The sequence below is a fragment of the Scyliorhinus canicula genome, chromosome 10, assembly GCF_902713615.1.
Source record: "Scyliorhinus canicula chromosome 10, sScyCan1.1, whole genome shotgun sequence".
Taxonomy (NCBI): Eukaryota; Metazoa; Chordata; class Chondrichthyes; order Carcharhiniformes; family Scyliorhinidae; genus Scyliorhinus; species Scyliorhinus canicula.
Window position 1 is genome coordinate 2870269 of NC_052155.1, and position 18113 is coordinate 2888381.

The following is an 18113-nucleotide window of genomic DNA, read 5'->3' on the forward strand; positions in this document are numbered from 1 at the left end:
GAGGGATTGGATTGAATTTGTTTATTGTCACGTGTATCGAGATACAGTTAAAAGTATTTTTCAGCGAGCAGCTCAAATTAAGTACATGGGAAGAAAAAGGAATAAAAGAAAGTACATAATAGGGCAACACAAGGTATACAATGTAACTACATAAGCACCGGCATCGGATGAAGCATACGGGGTGTAGTGTTAATGAGGTCAATCAATAAGTGGGGCATTTAGGAATCTGGTGACAGTGGGGAAGAAGCTGTTTTTGAGTCTGTTCGTGCGTGTTCTCAAACTCCTGTATCTCCTGCCCGATTGAAGAAGTTGGAAGAGTGAGTAAGCCGGGTGAGAGGGATCTTTGATTATGCTGCCCGCTTTCCCCAGGCAGCGGGAGGTGTCGATGTAGTCAATGGATGGGAGGCAGGTTCGTGTGATGGACTGGGCGGTGTTCACGACTCTGAAGTTTCTTGCGGTCCTGGGCCGAGCAGTTGCCATACCAGGCTGTGTTGCAGCCAAATAGGATGCTTTCTATAGTGCATCTGTAAAAGTTGGTAAGGGTTAATGTGGACATGCCAAATTTCCTTAGTTTCCTGAGGAAGTTCTGCTTTCTTGGTGGTAGCGTTGACGTGGGTGGACCAGGACTGATTTTTGGAGATGTGCACCCCTCGGAATTTGAAACTGCTAACCATCTCGACCTCGGCCCTGTTGATGCAGAAAGGGGTGTGTACAGTACTTTGCTTCCTGAAGTCAATTAGCTCTTTAGTTTTGCTGGCATTGAGGGAGAGATTGTTGTCGCTGCACCACTCCACTAGGTTCTCAATCTCCCTCCTGACTCGTTATTCGAGTTCCGGCCCACGATGGTCGTATTGTCACCAAACTTGCAGATGGAGTTGGAACCAAGTTTTGCCATGCAGTCGTGTGTGTACAGGGAGTAGAGTAGGGGGCCAAGTACGCAGCCTTGCGGGGCCCTGGTATTGAGGACTATTGTGGAGGAGGTGTTGTTGTTCATTCTTACTGATTGTGGTCTGTTGGTCAGAAAATCGAGGATCCAGTTGCAGAGTGGGGAACCAAGTCCTAGGTTTTGGAGCTTTGATATGAGTTTGGCTGTGGAGGCCAAATCACTGAGTGTCTTTAAGACAGAGATAGATAGGTTCTTGATTATTAAGGGGATCAGGGGTTATGGGGAGAATGCAGGAGAATGGGGGTGAGAAAATATCAGCCATGATTGAATGGCAGAGCAGACTCGATGGGCCGAGTGGCCTAATTCTGCCTCTATGTCTTATGGAGTCTACTTTCACGCAATTCAGATGTATGAATTATTAAACGCACACCGTTTATATATATGGTATACCCTTTATTACAAAATATATCTATGATATCTGAATTCTTAATTCATTCTGAATTATTAAACGCATACCGTTTATATAGATGGTACCCTTTATTACAAAATATATCTATGATATCTGAATTCTGTAAGACTTGCCCTGTTTCCCAAACAATATCCAAATTGAATACTCAGCTATACTTACCACACAGTGCTGTCTTTTTCTTGGTCAAGTGAAGATATTTTAAAACTGTTGTCACGTAGGTTTTCTGCACTGCCTTGGCTCGAAGATGCTTGTTTTCTGTACACTTGGCCTCCAGGCTTGGTGGCTGGAAACTGGCCTGTCCGTTTTCTGAGACTGCTGGATGGTGACTGCCTCTCCATGTTTCTTAGGGTCTGGGCAATTATACCTTTGCTGTTCTTTGATTATGCCTTCTGTTTTATTCGGTTCCCCATCAGCTTCCATGACTATACATTAATATATGTATATCTCGGGGACTGCCCCCAATCGTCTATAATCTGTTTCTCTTCCACAAACTAATCACACTTAATTATTATCTAAACTGGTTACTGAGAGACACGGCTACCAATTGAGACCCTTTTAATACTGTCTGCTGCTGTCTCCATACGGATTCATGACACCTGAGACTCTAACAGCCAAAACTACCTTCCTCTGTGCAGCCCCGATTGTTCCCCCTGATTCTCATTGGCTCCAGTTTTGCAGGGGATCATTGATGCCACACTCGGTCAAATGCTGCCTTGATGTCAATGTCAAGGTCAGTTGTTTGCAGACGTCTCATAAGATCAGCTCTTTTGCCCATGTTTGACCTAAGGTGCTGAGTGACCCTGGCAGAACCCAAACTGACCGTCAGTGAGCAGGTATTTCTGAGTAAGTACTGTTTGATAGCACTGTCAGCGGCCCATTCCATAACTTTGATGCATCTGTGACAGATAAATTGGTGAGGATGAGGCCAAGAATGTTTTTCCCTTTTGGCTCCCTCACCACTTGCCGCAGACTTAGTCTAGATGCTGTGTCCTTCAGGACTCAACCAGCTCGATCTGTAATGATATTACTGAGCCAATGCTGGTGATGGGTATTGAAGTTCCCCCAGCCAGAATACACTCTTTGCTCTACCCACCCTCAGTGCTACCTCCAAGTGGTGTTCAACATGGAGGAGTACTGGGTTCATCAGTCAGTTGGGAGATGGTAAGGGGAGGCCGTGGTGTAGTGGTATTGTCACTGGACTGGTATCCAGAGGCCAGGATAATGCTCTGGCATCCTGGGTTCAATCCCACCATAGCAGCAGATGACATTTGAATTCAATAAAAACCTGGAAGTAAAAGTCTAATAATGACCATGAAACATAGAACAGTACAGCACAGAACAGGCCCTTCGGCCCTCGATGTTGTGCCGAGTAATGATCACCCTACTCAAACCCACGTATCCCCCCTATACCCGTAACCCAACAACCCCTCTTAACCTTACTTTTTTAGGACACTACGGGAAATTTAGCATGGCCAATCCACCTAACCCGCACATCTTTGGACTGTGGGAGGAAACCGGAGCACCCGGAGGAAACCCACGCACACACGGGGAGGACGTGCAGACTCCACACAGACAGTGACCCAGCCGGGAATCGAACCTGGGACCCTGGAGCTGTGAAGCATTTATGCTAACCACCATGCTGCCCTTGCTGCCATTGTTGATTGTCATTGGGGCCTTTGGTAAGAAACGGAGAAGATGGCTTCCTTGAGAAATTCCTCACAGTTGTTTCACAGTTCCATGATGACATGCTTGAGTGTGGCTTGGATGATAGTGAATATTCTGATCCACTCCCAGTTACTAATGGAGCTAAGCAGTACTGTCTGCGAGCACTAATCCTCTTCAGCTTATTTTTTCCGACCATGCTTTCTGATGCCTTCCATGATGGTCGTTCTGATATTGAAATGAAATATCACATGGATGGGAATCTGCTCAATCTGAGATGTCTGGAGAAAGAGCAAGGTCAACAAAGACATCATTTAGCAATTTCCTGTTTGCTGATGACTCTGCACTAACTGCTGGTTCAGAGCTGAACATGCAATGCAGCATGGACATATTCTCCAATGCCTGTGACAAATGGCTGAGCAGCTAAATACATACTTTGGTTCTGTCTTCACAAATGAGGACACAAATAAGATACCAGAAATGTTGGGGAACGCAGTGTTTAGTGAGAGGGAGGAACTGAAGGAGATCAATAGTAATGGAGAAATGGTGTTCGGGAAATTGATGGGATTCCCAGGGGCTAATAGTCTACATCCCAGAATATTTAAGGAAGTGGCTCCAGAAATATTGGATACATTGGTGGTCAACTTCCAAGATTCTCGACTCTGGAACAGTTCCTGCAGATTGGAGGGTAGCTAATGTAACTCCACTATTTAAAAAGAGGGGTCGAGAGACAGCAGGGAGTTATAGACCAGTCAGCTTGACGTCTAGTAGGGAAAATTCTCGAATCCATCATCAAAGATTTTACAGCTGAGTACTTAGAAAACTGTCAGGACAGAGTCAGCATGGATTTATGAAGGGGAAATCATGCTTGACAAATCTACTGGAATTCTTCAAGGATGTAACTAGTAGATTTGATGAAAAGGAGCCAGTGGATGTGGGGCATTTGGACTTTCAGAAGACTTTTGACAAAGTCCCACATAAAAGATGAGTGTGTAAAATTAAAGCGCATGGGATTGGGGGAGTGTTTGAGATGAATAGAAAACTGGTTAGCAGACAGGAAACAAAGAGTAGGAGTTAACGGGTCTTTTTCAAATTGGCAGGCAGTGACTAGTGGGATTGGTGCTGAGAGCCCAGCTATTCACAATATATATTAACGATTGAGATGAGGGAATGAAATGTAATCTCTCCACATAAGTAGATGACACAAAGCTGTGTGGGAGGGTGAGCTGTGAGGATGCAGTGATCCTTCAGTGTGATTTGGACTAGTTGAGTGAGTGGGTAAATGAATGGCAGATGCAGTATAATTTGGATAAATGTGAGGTTATCCACTTTGGTAGCAAAAACGAGAAGGCAGAACTGTTATCTCCATGACCAAAAATTAGGAGAGGGGAATGTGCAACGAGACCTGGATGTCCTTGTATACTAGTCACTGAAGGTAGGCATGCAGGTACAGCAGGCGGTAAAGAAGGCTAATGGTATCCTGGCCTTCATTGTGTGAGGATTTGAGGACAGGAGCAGGGATGTCTCGCTGCAATTGTACAGGGCCTTGGTGAGGCCACACCTGGAATATTGTGTGCAGTTTTGGTCTCCTTATCTGAGGAAGGATGTTCTTGCTTTAGAGGGAGTGCAGCGAAGGTTTACCATACTGATTCCTGGGATGGCGGGACTGACGTATCAGGAGAGGTTGAATCGGTTAGGATTGTATTCGCTGGAGTTCAGAAGAATGAGGGGGCATTGTAAAAACCTATAAAATTCTCACAGGACTGGACAGGGTAGACGCAGGAAGGATGTTCCCGCTGGTGAGTGTGTCCAGAACCAAGGGTCACAGTCTGAGGATACAAGGGAGACCATTTAGCACAGAGATGAGAAATTTCTTCAACCAGAGAGTGGTCGGCCTGTGGAATTTGTTACCACGGGAAGTCGTTGAGGCCAAAACATTGCGTGTTTTCTAGAAGCAGTTAGATATAGCCCTCGGGGCGAAGGGGATCAAAGGACATGGGGGAAAGCGGGATACGGCTATGAGAACATAGAACAGCACAGTACTGGCCCTTTGGCCCACGATGTTGTGCAGACCACTTATCCTCATCTAAGATCAACCTAACCTACACCCCTTCAATTTACTGCTGTCCATGTGCCTGTCCAAGAGTCGTTTAAATGTCCCAAATGACTCTGACTCCACCACCACCTCTGCTGGAAGTGCATTCCGCACACCCACCACTCTATGGAAAGAACTTACCTCTGACATCTCCCCTATACCCTCCTCCAATCACCTTAAAATTATGTCCCCTCGTGACAGCTATTTCTGCCCTGCGGAAAAGTCTCTGGCTATTACTCTATCCATGTCTCTTCACCTTGTACACCTCTATCAAGTCACCTCTCTTCCTTCTTCTCTGCAGTGAGAAAAGCCCGAGCTCCCTCAACCTTTCTTCAAAAGACATGCCTTCCAGTCCAGGCAGCATCCTGGTAAATCTCCTCTGCACCCTCTCCAAAGCATCCACATCCTCCCTATAATGAGGCGACCAGAACTGGACACAATATTCCAAGTGTGGTCTAATTAGGGTTTTATAAAGCTGCAGCAAAACTTCACAGCTCTTAAACTCAATTCCCCTGTTAATGAAAGCCAACACACTATACGCCTTCTTAACAACCCTATCAACCTGGGTGGCAACTTTGAGGGATCTATGTACATGGACGCCAAGATCCTTCAGTTCCTCCACACTTCCCAGATTTCTGCCTTTCACCCTGTATTCAGCATTCAAATTTGACCTTCCAAAATGAATCACTTCACATTTATCAAGGTTGAACTCCACCTGCCACTTCTCAGCCCAGCTCTGCATCCTGTCAATGTCCTGTTGTAACCTGCAACAGCCCTCGACACTATCCACAACTCCACCAACCTTTGTGTCATTGGCAAACTTACTAACCCATCCTTCCATTTCCTCATCCAAGTCATTTATAAAAACCACAAAGAGGGAGTGCGTGGCCACGAATAGGAGGAGGTTGGAGTACTTCCGGCTTTACCGAGGGACCAGGCAGGGTTGCCCCCTGTCCCCCTTGTTTGCACTGGTAATCGAGCCGCTGGCGATGGTTTGAGGGATTCAGAGAGGTGGAGAGGCTTGGGGCGAGGTGGAGAGGAACATAGGGTGTCGTTGTATGCCGATGACCTGTTACTGTATGTGGCGGACCCGGTGGGAGGGATGCCGGGGGTGATGGAGTTGCTAGCTGAGTTTGGGACCTTTTCAGGTTATAAATTAAATTTAGGCAAGAGTGAGGTGTTTGTGGTGCACCCTGGAGACCAGGAGGAAGGAATTGGTAGGCTCCCGCTTAGGCAGGCAGGGGAGAGCTTTAGGTACCTGGGGGTGCAGGTGGCCAGGGACTGGGGGACTCTTCACAAGCATAATTTCACCAGACTTGTAGATCAGATGGAGGAGGAGTTCAAGAGGTGGGACATGCTGCCATTATCGTTGGCGGGGAGGGTACAGTCTGTCAAAATGACGGTGCTTCCGAGGTTCTTGTTCCTCTTCGAGTGCCTGCCCATCTTTATCCCCAGGGCCTTCTTTAGGAGAGTGACCGGCAGTATTCTGAGCTTTGTGTGGGTGCATGGGACTCTGAGAGTGAAGAGGGTGTTCCTGGAGCGAGGGAGGGACAGAAGCGGGCTGGCGCTGCCCAACCTTCTGGGGTACTATTGGGCGGCCAATGTGTCAATGGTGCGTAAATGGGTGATGGAGGGGGGAGGGGCGGCGTGGAAAAGAATGGAGATGGCGTCATGTAGAGGTACGAGCCTGGGTGCCATGGTAACGGCGCCGTTGCCGCTCTCCCCTAAGAGGTTTACCACGAGCCCGGTGGTGGCGGCGACCCTAAGAATCTGGGGACAGTGGAGGCGGCATAGGGGGCAAACAGGGGACTCGATGGAGTCTCCACTGGGTGGCAACCATCGGTTCATCCCGGGGAACAAGGATGGGGGATTTAGGGGGTGGCAAAGGGCGGGCATCAGCAAATTGAGGGACCTGTTTATTGGCGGGAGGTTTGCGGGCCTGGGGGAACTGGAAGATAAATTTGGCCTTCCCCAAGGGAACATGTTCAGATACTTGCAGGTAAAGGCGTTTGCTAGGCGACAGGTAGAGGGATTCCCTTTGCTGCCCTCGCAGGGGACGATGGACAGAGTGCTTTCGGGGGTGTGGGTCGGAGAGGGGAAGGTGTCTGACATCTATAAGGTAATGCAGGAGGTGGAGGAGTCGTCAGTGGAGGAGCTGAAGGCTAAATGGGAGGAGGAACTTGGGGAGCAGATAGAGGATGGGACTTGGGTGGATGTCTTGGAGAGAGTCAACTCTTCCTCCTCATGTGCGAGGCTTAGTCTCATCTAATTCAAGGTGCTGCACCGGGCCCACAGGTCCGGGACTAGGATGAGTAGGTTCTTTGGGTGTGAGGATAGGTGCACCAGATGTTCGGGGAGTCCTGCGAACCACGCCCATATGTTCTGGGCATGCCCAGCACTGGAAGAATTCTGGAAGGGGGTGGCGGGGACGGTGTCGAGGGTGGTTGGATCCAGGGTCAAACCAGGGTGGGGACTCGCGATGGAGCCGGGAGTGCAGGAGGCGAAAGAGGCTGGTGTCCTGGCCTTTGCGTCCCTAGTAGCCCGACGAAGAATTCTGCTACAGTGGAAGGATGCAAGGCCCCCAAGTGTGGAGACCTGGATCAGTGACAGGGCGGGATTTATAAAACTGGAAAGGGTCAAATTTGCCCCGAGAGGATCAATACAAGGGTTCTATAAACGATGGCAGCCTTTTCTGGACTTCCTAACGCAAAGATAGGTATCTTGGTCAATAGCAGCAGCAACCCGGGTTGGGGGGGGGGGGGGGGGGGGGGGGGGGGTGTTCTTTATTGTAGTTTCTATTCTGTAACTTTATATTGTGTTAATTTGCGTTGTTGTTAAAATGCTGTGTTGTGCATGGGGGTGGGGCGAATGTTTATGATTGTTAATATTATTGTTATTTTTGGTATTTTATTATGGTGCGTTATTGTTGTATAAATTCAAAATTTTTCAGTAAAAATTATTTAAAATCCCAAAAAAATAAAAAATAAAAACCACAAAGAGCAGAGGACCCAGAACAAATCCCTGCGGGACACCACTGGTCACCGACCTCCAGGCGGAATACTTTCCTTCCACTACCTTCTTTCGGCCAGCCAATTCTGTATCCAGACAGACAAATTTCCCTGTATCCCATACCCCCTGACTTACTGGATGAGCATATCATGGGGAACCTTATCAAATGCCTTACTGAAATCCATATACACCACATCCACTGCCCGAACTTCATCAATGTGTCTTGTCACATCCTCAAAGAATTCAACGAGGCTTGTGAGGCATGACCCGCCCCTCACAAAGCCATGCTGACTATCTTTAATCAAACTATGTTTTTCTAAATAATCATAAATCCTACCTCTCAGAATCCTTTCCAGCATTTTGCTCACCACAGACGTAAGACTGAAATCCCAGGGATTTCCCTATTCCCTTTCTTGAACAGGGGAACAACATTCACCTCCCTCCAATAGAACAAAGAACAAAGAAAAGTATAGCACAGGAACAGGCCCTTCAGCCCTCCACGCCTGCGCTGACCATGCTGCCCGTCTAAACTAAAATATTCTCCACTTCCCGGTTCCGTATCCCTCCATTCCCATCCTATTCATGTATTTGTCAAGATACCCCTTAAACATCGCTATTGTCCCTGCTTCCACCACCTCCTACGGCAGCGAGTTCCAGGCACCCACTACCCTCTGTGTAAAAAACGTACCTCGTACATCTCCTCCAAAACTTGCCCCTCGCACCTTAAACCTATGCCCCCTAGTAATTGACCCCTCCACCCTGGGAAAAAGTATCTGACTATCCACTCTGTCTATGCCCCTCATAATTTTGTAGACCTCTATCAGGTCGCCCCTCAACCTCCTTTGTTCCAGAGAGAACAAACCAAGTTTATTCAACCTCTGGTATTCAATCATCCGGTACTACTCCAATGGAGAGTGAGGACGCAAAGATCATCGCCAACGGCACAGCAATCTCTTCCCTCGCTTCCCGTAGTAACCTTGGGTATATCCCATCTAGCCTACTGGACTTATCTATCCTGATGGTTTTCAAAATTTCCAGCACATCCTCCTTCTTAATATCAACCTGTTTGAGCCTATTAACCTGGTTCACACTGTTCTCACGAGCAACAAGGTCCTTCTCTCTAGTGAATACTGAAGCAAAATATTCATTTAGGGCCTCCCCTATGTCCTTAGACTCCAGGCACAATTTCTCTCCACTATCCCTGATCTACCCTACTCTCACTCTGATCATCCTCTTATTTCTCACATAAGTGTGGAACGCCTTGGGATTTTCCCTAATCCTTCCTGCCAAGGCTTTTTCATGCCCCCTTCCACCTCTTTTAAGTCCATTTTTGAGTTCCTTCCTGGCTACCTTGTAACCCTCTCGAGCCGAGTAAGATCCTTGTTTCCTCAACCTTGCGTAAGCTTCCTTCTTCCTCTTGACCAAAAGCTCGACTTCTCTTGTCATCCAAGGCTCCTTCACCTTACCATTCCTTCCTCGTCTCACTGGGACAAAACAATTCAGCACTCGCAGCAAGAGCTCCTTAAACAACCCCCACATTACTGTTGTTCATTTCCGTGAGAACATCTGTTCCCAATTTATGCTCCTCAGCTCCTGTCTAATAGCAATATAATTTCCCCTCTCTCAATTACATACCTTCCCATACTGTCTTCCTATCCATGACTATGTTAAAGGTCAAGGAGTTGTGGTCATTGTCACCGAAATGCTCTCCCACCGAGACATCTGTTACGGGCCAGGGTTTAAAAACTCCAAAGCGTTTTATGGAGTCCACCTGACCTAGAACCTTGATGTTGAATTTGGCTAGGATGACCACAAGAGCCTTCCCTTCAGACGTAATTCAATGGACCTCTGAGGCGCTTTTAATCAAAAGAAAAAGCTTTATTCCAAGAATTTAGTTAATAGTTGGCTAAACACACACAGCAAGAATTTTTAACAATTATGAACATAAAGACCCCACAAAGCTACAGTAAGCTATGAATTCCCCCCTTAACTGTTCCAATTCAATAACAAAATCCAAGTAAAACCAGAAACCCCTTTTCAAAGGTGTGGCCCAGCACACGGCACTCTCACTGGTATAAGACTGTTGTTATAGATACTCTGTTCCCCTTTTCAAACAGCAGGTTAGAATTCCTTCTAGAAAGCAATTATCTATTTTAGGTCACCAAGCAGTCTGGAAACAGCTTTTAAAATGAACCAAAACAAACTCACTGCCACAGCCCAGGCTCCACCCACACAATGACATCACTCAAGCCATGTGATAAGACGAAAACCTTTCTTAAAGGGACACTCCCAGGGCAGTATTGAGTTGGATGATCAGCCATTTTCATAGTGAACGGCAGAGCGGGCTTAAGGGCTGAATGGCCTGCTCCTATTTTATATGTTTATATTACTTTGACCTTATGACCCAAGGTTTCAGACCATGACCAGAACCTGTTAACAGTAAATAAGTTCAGTACCTCAACAGCACACAATCCCGAGCTGTCTATTTTGACGATGGGACACATGTAAGACTTGCCGAAACAAGTATAACCTTTGGCATTCTTTGAACATCAGTCTGTGAATGAAGTCAACCGTACCGGTGTGAAAGTCTATAGAGCAATAAACCTGCCCACTCTGCTCTACACATGTAGTAGTAATAATAAGAATCTTTATTGTCACAAGTAGGCTTACATTAACACCGCAATGAAGTTACTGTGAAAAGCCCCTAGTCGCCACACTCCGGCGCCTGTTCGGGTACACAGAGGGAGAATTCAGAATGTCCAATTCACCTAACAACATGTCTTTCGGGACTTGTGGGAGGAAACCGGAGCACCCGGAGGAAACCCACGCAGACACGGGGAGAACGTGCAGACTCTGCACAGACTGTGACCCAAGCCGGGAATCAAACCTGGGACCGTGGCGCTGTGATGCAACAGTGCTAACCACTGTGCTACCGTGCCGCCTAAAACTTGTGCCTCTTGGACTGTGTACTAGTGTTGTGCCATGAAGCTCAACCACTTTCATTTGAACTGCCTTCAGAGATCAGATGGTCAGACAAAATGCCAGACACGTAGGTCCTGCCCCGAGTTAGAATGGCAAACACCTACATCACATTGAGACAGTCAAAACTGAGTTGGGCTGGCCACGTAGTCAGAATTCTTGACACCCACTTCTCAAAATGAAGATTCTGTGGGGAGATTGATTTTGGGCTATGCTCTCATGGTCAAAGGAAACACTACAAGGACATGCTGCTGGCTTCACTTTAGAGTTTTCAACTGCGAGTCAGTTGGGCCATTTCGGGCATGAGGAGAAGCCTCTTCACTCAGAGGGTGGTGAACCTGGGGAATTCTCCATCACTGAAGGCTGTGGAGAAAGTATATTCAAGAAGGAACTGCACAGGTTTCTAGACACTTTAACGGTGTTGAGGGGCACAGGGAGAGCGGGTTGTTGTGATAGAGGATCAGCCATGATATTGAATTGTTGGATTGGCTCAAAGGGCTGAATGGCCTTCTGCTCCGATTTAGTGAAACCCGCCCAGGATTGCTGTAGCTGGATCAACCCAATAAAGGTGTGTGGCCTCCTTTGAAAGTGATATCAGAGGCAGAAAGAAAATGCAAGGAGAGGAAATCCCACACCACCAACTCATCCAAAACTCAACCGTTGGCAGCATCCTGTTCTCTTTGTGGCTGAAGCTTACGGGTGGGTCGCAGTTACCTTCACATCCACCAGAATCCTACCAAACGTTCCAGATGATGAACATGGTCATCCTTGAAAGACAAACAAGCAAGTGATAAACAAGGAGCAGGTCATACCCTGCAATCTAATCCAGATTTGGGGGTTCAGAGTTAAAATAACTGATACCTGGGAATGATTTACAGGCTGGAATCTCATTGAGGGGTGTTGGGGTGTTGGGGGAGGGAGCTAGGGTTTATACAGGGAATGATATATTTCGTGGACTAAAGCACAGGCTGGAATCTTATCAAAGTGAATGAGGATTTATATGCAGCATGATGATTAGCTGGGAGTGTCTTACCGGTTGGAGTATCACTAATGGGTCTTTCTCTGCTCTGTCTCAGGAGTTTGCCGGTGGCTGTCCTGGGAGGGTTTGATGGGGACACTGGAAATAACGGTGGCATCCTATCTGTCTGCTTTGTGCAGCTTTTTACCTCTTGAGTTTTATTACAGGATTTGAAGAAGTATTTCGACAGTTGTAACGGAGATCTGGATCCTGAGATTGTGAAGGTAAATACAGCTCCCCTTATGTCCATTCGATAATACATATATTCCAGATATTGATACACTGTCCCCATCAAACACTCCCAGGACAGGTACAACACGGGGTTAGATACAGAGTAAAGCTCCCTCTACACTGTCCCCATCAAACACTCCCAGGACAGGAACAGCACAGGGTTAGATACAGAGTAAAGCTCCCTCTACACTGTCCCCATCAAACACTCCCAGGACAGGTGCAGCACGGGGTTAGATACAGAGTAAAGCTCCCTCTACACTGTCCCCATCAAACACTCCCAGGACAGGTACAGCACGGGGTTAGATACAGAGTAAAGCTCCCTCTACACTGTCCCCATCAAACACTCCCAGGACAGGTACAGCACGGGGTTAGATAGAGAGGAAAGCTCCCTCCACACTGTCCCCATCAAACACTCCCAGGACAGGTACAGCACGGGGTTAGATAGAGAGGAAAGCTCCCTCCACACTGTCCCCATCAAACACTCCCAGGACAGGTATAGCACGGGTTAGACACAGAGTAAAACTCCCGCTACACTGTCCCCATCAAACACTTCCAGGACAGATACAGCACGGGGTTAGATACAGAGTAAAGCTCCCTCCACACTGTCCCCATCAAACACTCCCAGGACAGGGACAGCACGGGGTTAGATACAGAGTAAAGCTCCCTCTACACTGTCCCCATCAAACACTCCCAGGACAGGTGCAGCACGGGGTTAGATTCAGAGTAAAGCTCCCTCAACACTGTCCCCATCAAACACTCCCAGGACAGGTACAGCACGGGGTTAGATACAGAGTAAAGCTCCCTCTACACTGTCCCCATCAAACACTCCCAGGACAGGTACAGCACGGGGTTAGATAGAGAGTAAAGCTCCCTCAACACTGTCCCCATCAAACACTCCCAGGACAGGTACAGCACGGGGTTAGATAGAGTAAAGCTCCCTCAACACTGTCCCCATCAAACACTCCCAGGACAGGTACAGCACGGGGTTAGATACAGAGTAATGCTCCCTCTACACTGTCCCCATCAAACACCCCCAGAACAGGTGCAGCACGGGGTTAGATACAGAGTAAAGCTCCCTCTACACTGTCCCCATCAAACACTCCCAGGACAGGTACAGCACGGGGTTAGATACAGAGTAAAGCTCCCTCTACACTGTCCCCATCAAACACTCCCAGGACAGGTACAGCATGGGGTTAGATATAGAGTAAGGCTCCCTCTATACTGTTCCCATCAAACACTCCCAGGACAGCTACAGCACGGGGTTAGATACAGAGTAAAGCTCCCTGTACACTGTCCCCATCAAACACTCCCAGGACAGGTACAGCACGGGGTTAGATACAGAGTAAAGCTCCCTCTATACTGTCCCCATCACTCCAAGGGCAGATTTATCTCTCTTTAATCACCATTTCTTTTGTTCTCTTCCTCTAGTCGTTTATGTATCAGTTATTGAAGGGTTTGGCCTTCTGCCACAGCAGGAATGTACTACACAGAGACCTGAAACCACAGAATCTCCTGATCAACAGGGTGAGTCAGAGTGCACAACGGAGACCCCCCAGTTCAAATCAGAACAATCTCAGGGAGACCCTCGTGGGAGAGGCTCAGAGCCTGAGAGTGGGTCCTGTGGGGAAGAGAGGCCTGAGGTTTGTGAGTGACCCTCAGGGGAAGGTCTCAAAGCCTGCGATGTTAGAGGAACACAGCCCTTCAGAGGCCCCATTGACCTTGGGAAAGATCCTAAATTGTTATCTAATCTGGAGGAGATCTCTGTGGGCTTGGGAAGGAGGTGTCACAGTAATATCACTGGACCAGTAATCCAGAGGCCCAGACGAATGCTCTGGAGACGTGGGTTCAATTCCCACCACAGCAGCTCGGAGAATTCAAATTCAGTTAATAAAATCTGGAATATAAACTGGTCTCCGTGATTGTGATAATGTAACCATTGTCGATTGTTGTAAAAACCCATCTGGTTCACTGATGTCCTTTAGGGAAGGAAATCTGCCGTCCTTACCCGGTCTGGCCTACATGTGACTCCACACCCACAGCAATGTGGTTGACTCAAAACTAGCCTCTGAATTGGCCGAGCGAGCCTCTTGGTTTTATCAAACCGCTACACAATCTAAAACAAATGAAACTGGATGGACCTCCCTAACAGCACTGTGGATATACCTACACCACGTGGACTGGAGCCGTTCAATAATGCAGCTCAGCACCACCTTCTCCAGAGCATTAGGGATGGGCAAGAAATGCTGGTGGATCCAGCGACACCCACATCCCGTGAAATAATTTTAAAAGGTGTTTCTTAATCTGGGAAACATTGTGCTGCGGGAGATATAGAACATACAGTGCAGAAGGAGGCCATTCAGCCCATCGAGTCTGCACAAACCCACTTAAGCCCTCACTTCCACCCTTCGGAGCACCCGGAGGAAACCCACGCAGACGTGGGGAGAACGTGCAGACTCCGCACAGTGACCCAGCGGGGAATCGAACCTGGGACCCTGGTGCGGTGAAGCCACAATGCTATCCACTTCTGCTGCCCATAACCCAATAACCCTCCCAACCATTTGGACACTAAGGGCAATTTATCATGGCCAATCGACCTAACCTTCACGTCTTTGGACTGTGGGACGAAACCGGAGCACCCGGAGGAAACCCACGCAGACACGGGGAGAACGTGCAGACTCCACACAGTGACCCAGCGGGGCATCGAACCTGGGATCCTGGCGCTGTGAAGCCACAGTGCTATCCACTTGTGCTACCGTGCTGCCCGGTTGGATGTCTGGGAAACCCAAGGTGAACCAGGAGAGACCGTGCTGTGGTTCTGATGCCTTGTATTCACTCTGAACAGAGTTCTTTCTTTTGTGCCACACAGAATGGTGAGCTGAAACTGGCGGACTTGGGCTGGCTCGGGCGTTTGGTATCCCCTGTCCGATGTTACTCTGCAGAGGTAGGGAGCAATTTCAATCACCTGAGATCATCCCCTAAACTCTTGTGGGTTCAGAATCATAAACAAAGAAGATCAAAGAAAAGTACAGCACAGTAACAGGCCCTTCGGCCCTCCAAGCCTGCGCTGACCATGCTGCCCGTCTAAACTAAAATCTTCTACACTTCCGGGGTCCGTATCCCTCTATTCCCATCCTATTCATGTATTCGTCACTATTGTCCCTGCTTCCACTACCACCTCCAGCAGCGAGTTCCAGGCACCCACTACCCTCTGTGTAAAAAAACAAAAAAAACAACTTACCTCGTACATCTCTAAACCTTGCCCCTCGCACCTGAAACCTAATTGACCCCTCTACCCTGGGAAAAAGCCTCTGACTATTCACTCTGTCTATGCCCTTCATAATTTTGTAGACCTCTATCAGGTCGCCCCTTAACCTCCTTCGTTGCACGTACCTGCAAGTAGATCCCCTAGGCTTGGGCAGTCACTAGATACACACTTGAAGGGACCTTTCTTAATTATACTGGGTAGAGTGGTGTCAATCTGGGCATCTTTCACGGTTAAACCTGCCTCTCAATTTCCCAACATCTTCCACCTTACATTAGGTATGAGGAAGGATAATTACACCTCTCCATGTCCAGGTCTCTGAGGCACTCCAAGGAGTGAAGAGCAGCGTTTAACTTGGTGGATGAAGGGTGTGGCCCAAAAACGTAATTGGCAATGAACCAAACGCAAACTCGGTAACTACACTGTTCCTCATCTCTTCACTTTAACTATTAGCCAAGGCTCAGTTGGTCAGAAGGTCACGGGATCAAGTCACACTCAGAGCCCATACCCAGGCTGGCATTACATTCTAATACTGAGGGAGAGATGTGCTGTGGGAGGGTCAGTACTGAGGGAGTGCTGCACTGTCAGAGGGTCAGTACTGAGGGAGTGCCGCACTGTCAGAGGGTCAGTACTGAGGGAATGCCGCACTGTCAGAGGGTCAGTACTGAGGGAGTGCCACACTGTCAGAGGGTCAGTACTGAGGGAGTGCTGCACTGTCAGAGGGTCAGTACTGAGGGAGCGCTGCACTGTCAGAGGGTCAGTACTCAGGGAGTGCTGCACTGTCAGAGGGACAGTACTGAGGGAGTGCCGCACTGTCAGAGGGTCAGTACTGAGTGAGTGCTGCACTGTCAGAGGGTCAGTACTGACAGTGCTGCACTGTCAGAGGGTCAGTGCTGAGGGAGTGCTGCACTGTCAGAGGGTCAGTGCTGAGGGAGTGCTGCACTGTCAGAGGGTCAGTACTGAGAGAGTGCTGCACTGTCAGAGGGTCAGTACTGAGGGAGTGCCGCACTGTCAGAGGGTCAGTACTGAGGGAGTGCTGCATTGTCAGAGGGTCAGTACTGAGGGAGTGCTGCACTGTCAGAGGGTCAGTACTGAGGGAGTGCTGCACTGTCAGAGGGGCAGTACTGAGGGAGTGCCGCACTGTCAGAGGGTCAGTACTGAGGGAGTGCTGCATTGTCAGAGGGTCAGTACTGAGGGAGTGCTGCACTGTCAGAGGGTCAGAACTGAGGGAGTGCTGCACTGTCAGAGGGTCAGTACTGAGGGAGTGCCGCACTGTCAGAGGGTCAGTACTGAGGGAGTGCTGCATTGTCAGAGGGTCAGTACTGAGGTAGTGCTGGACTGTCAGAGGGTCAGTACTGAGGGAGTGCTGCACTGTCAGATGGTCAGTACTGAGCGAGCGTAGAACTGTCGGAGGGTCAGTACTGAGGGATTGCCGCACTGTCAGAGGGTCAGCACTGAGGGAGTGCTGCACTGTCAGATGGTCAGTACTGGGGGAGCGCTGCACTGTCAGAGGGTCAGTACTGAGGGAGTGCTGCACTATCAGAGAGTCAGTACTGATGGAGTCCTGCACTGTAGAGGGTCAACACTGAGGGAGTGCGGCACTGTCAGTGGGTCAACACTGAGCGAGTGCTGCACTATCAAAGGGTCAGTACTGAGGGAGTGCTGCACTACAGAGGGTCAGTACTGAGGGAGCGCTGCTTGTCAGAAGGTCAGTACTGAAGGGGCGCAACACAGTCAAAGGGTCAGTACTGAGGGAGCGCTGCACTGTCAGAAGGTTAGTACTGAGGGAGTGCCGCACTGTCAGAGGGTCAGTACTGAGGGAGTGCTGCACTGTCAGAGGGTCAGTACTGAGTGAGTGTTGCACTGTCAGAGGGTCAGTACTGAGGGAGCGCCGCACTGTCAAAGGGTCAGTACTGAGGGAATGCTGCCCTGTCAGAGGGTCAGTACTGAGGGAGTGCTGCACTGTCAGAGGGTCAGTACCGAGGGAGCGGCACACTGTCAGAGGGTCAGTACTGAGGGAGTGCTGCACTGTCAGAGGGTCAGTACTGAGGGAGTGCCGCACTGTCAGAGGGTCAGTACTGAGGGAGTGCTGCACTGTCAGAGGGACAGTACTGAGGGAATTCTGCACTGTCAGAGGGTCAGTACTGAGGGAGTGCTGCACTGTCAGAGGGTCAGTACTGAGGGAGTGCTGCACTGTCAGAGGGTCAGTACTGAGGGAGTGCCGCACTGTCAAAGGGTCAGTACTGAGGGAGTGCCGCACTGTCAGAGGGTCAGTACTGAGGGAGTGCTGCACTGTCAGAGGGTCAGTACTGAGGGAGTGCCGCACTGTCAGAGGGTCAGTACTGAGGGAGTGCTGCACTGTCAGAGGGTCAGTAGTTAGGGAGTGCTGCACTGTCAAAGGGTCAGTGCTGAGGGAGTGCTGTACTGTCAGAGGGTCAGTACTGAGGGAATGCCGCACTGTCAGAGGGTCAGTACTGAGGGAGTGCTGCACTGTCAGAGGGT

General features: G+C 48.9%; 1 protein-coding gene across 1 annotated transcript in view; it reads left to right on the forward strand.

Annotated features, from left to right (window-relative positions):
- Positions 1-18113, forward strand: part of cdk5 (cyclin-dependent kinase 5) — a 59630-nt gene that overhangs the window by 21463 nt on the left and 20054 nt on the right. Inside the window, exons 5-7 of the mRNA XM_038808507.1 lie at positions 12286-12342; positions 13778-13873; positions 15216-15290. Coding sequence (XP_038664435.1) covers positions 12286-12342; positions 13778-13873; positions 15216-15290 — 228 coding nt within the window. The remainder of the gene's footprint in view (positions 1-12285; positions 12343-13777; positions 13874-15215; positions 15291-18113) is intronic.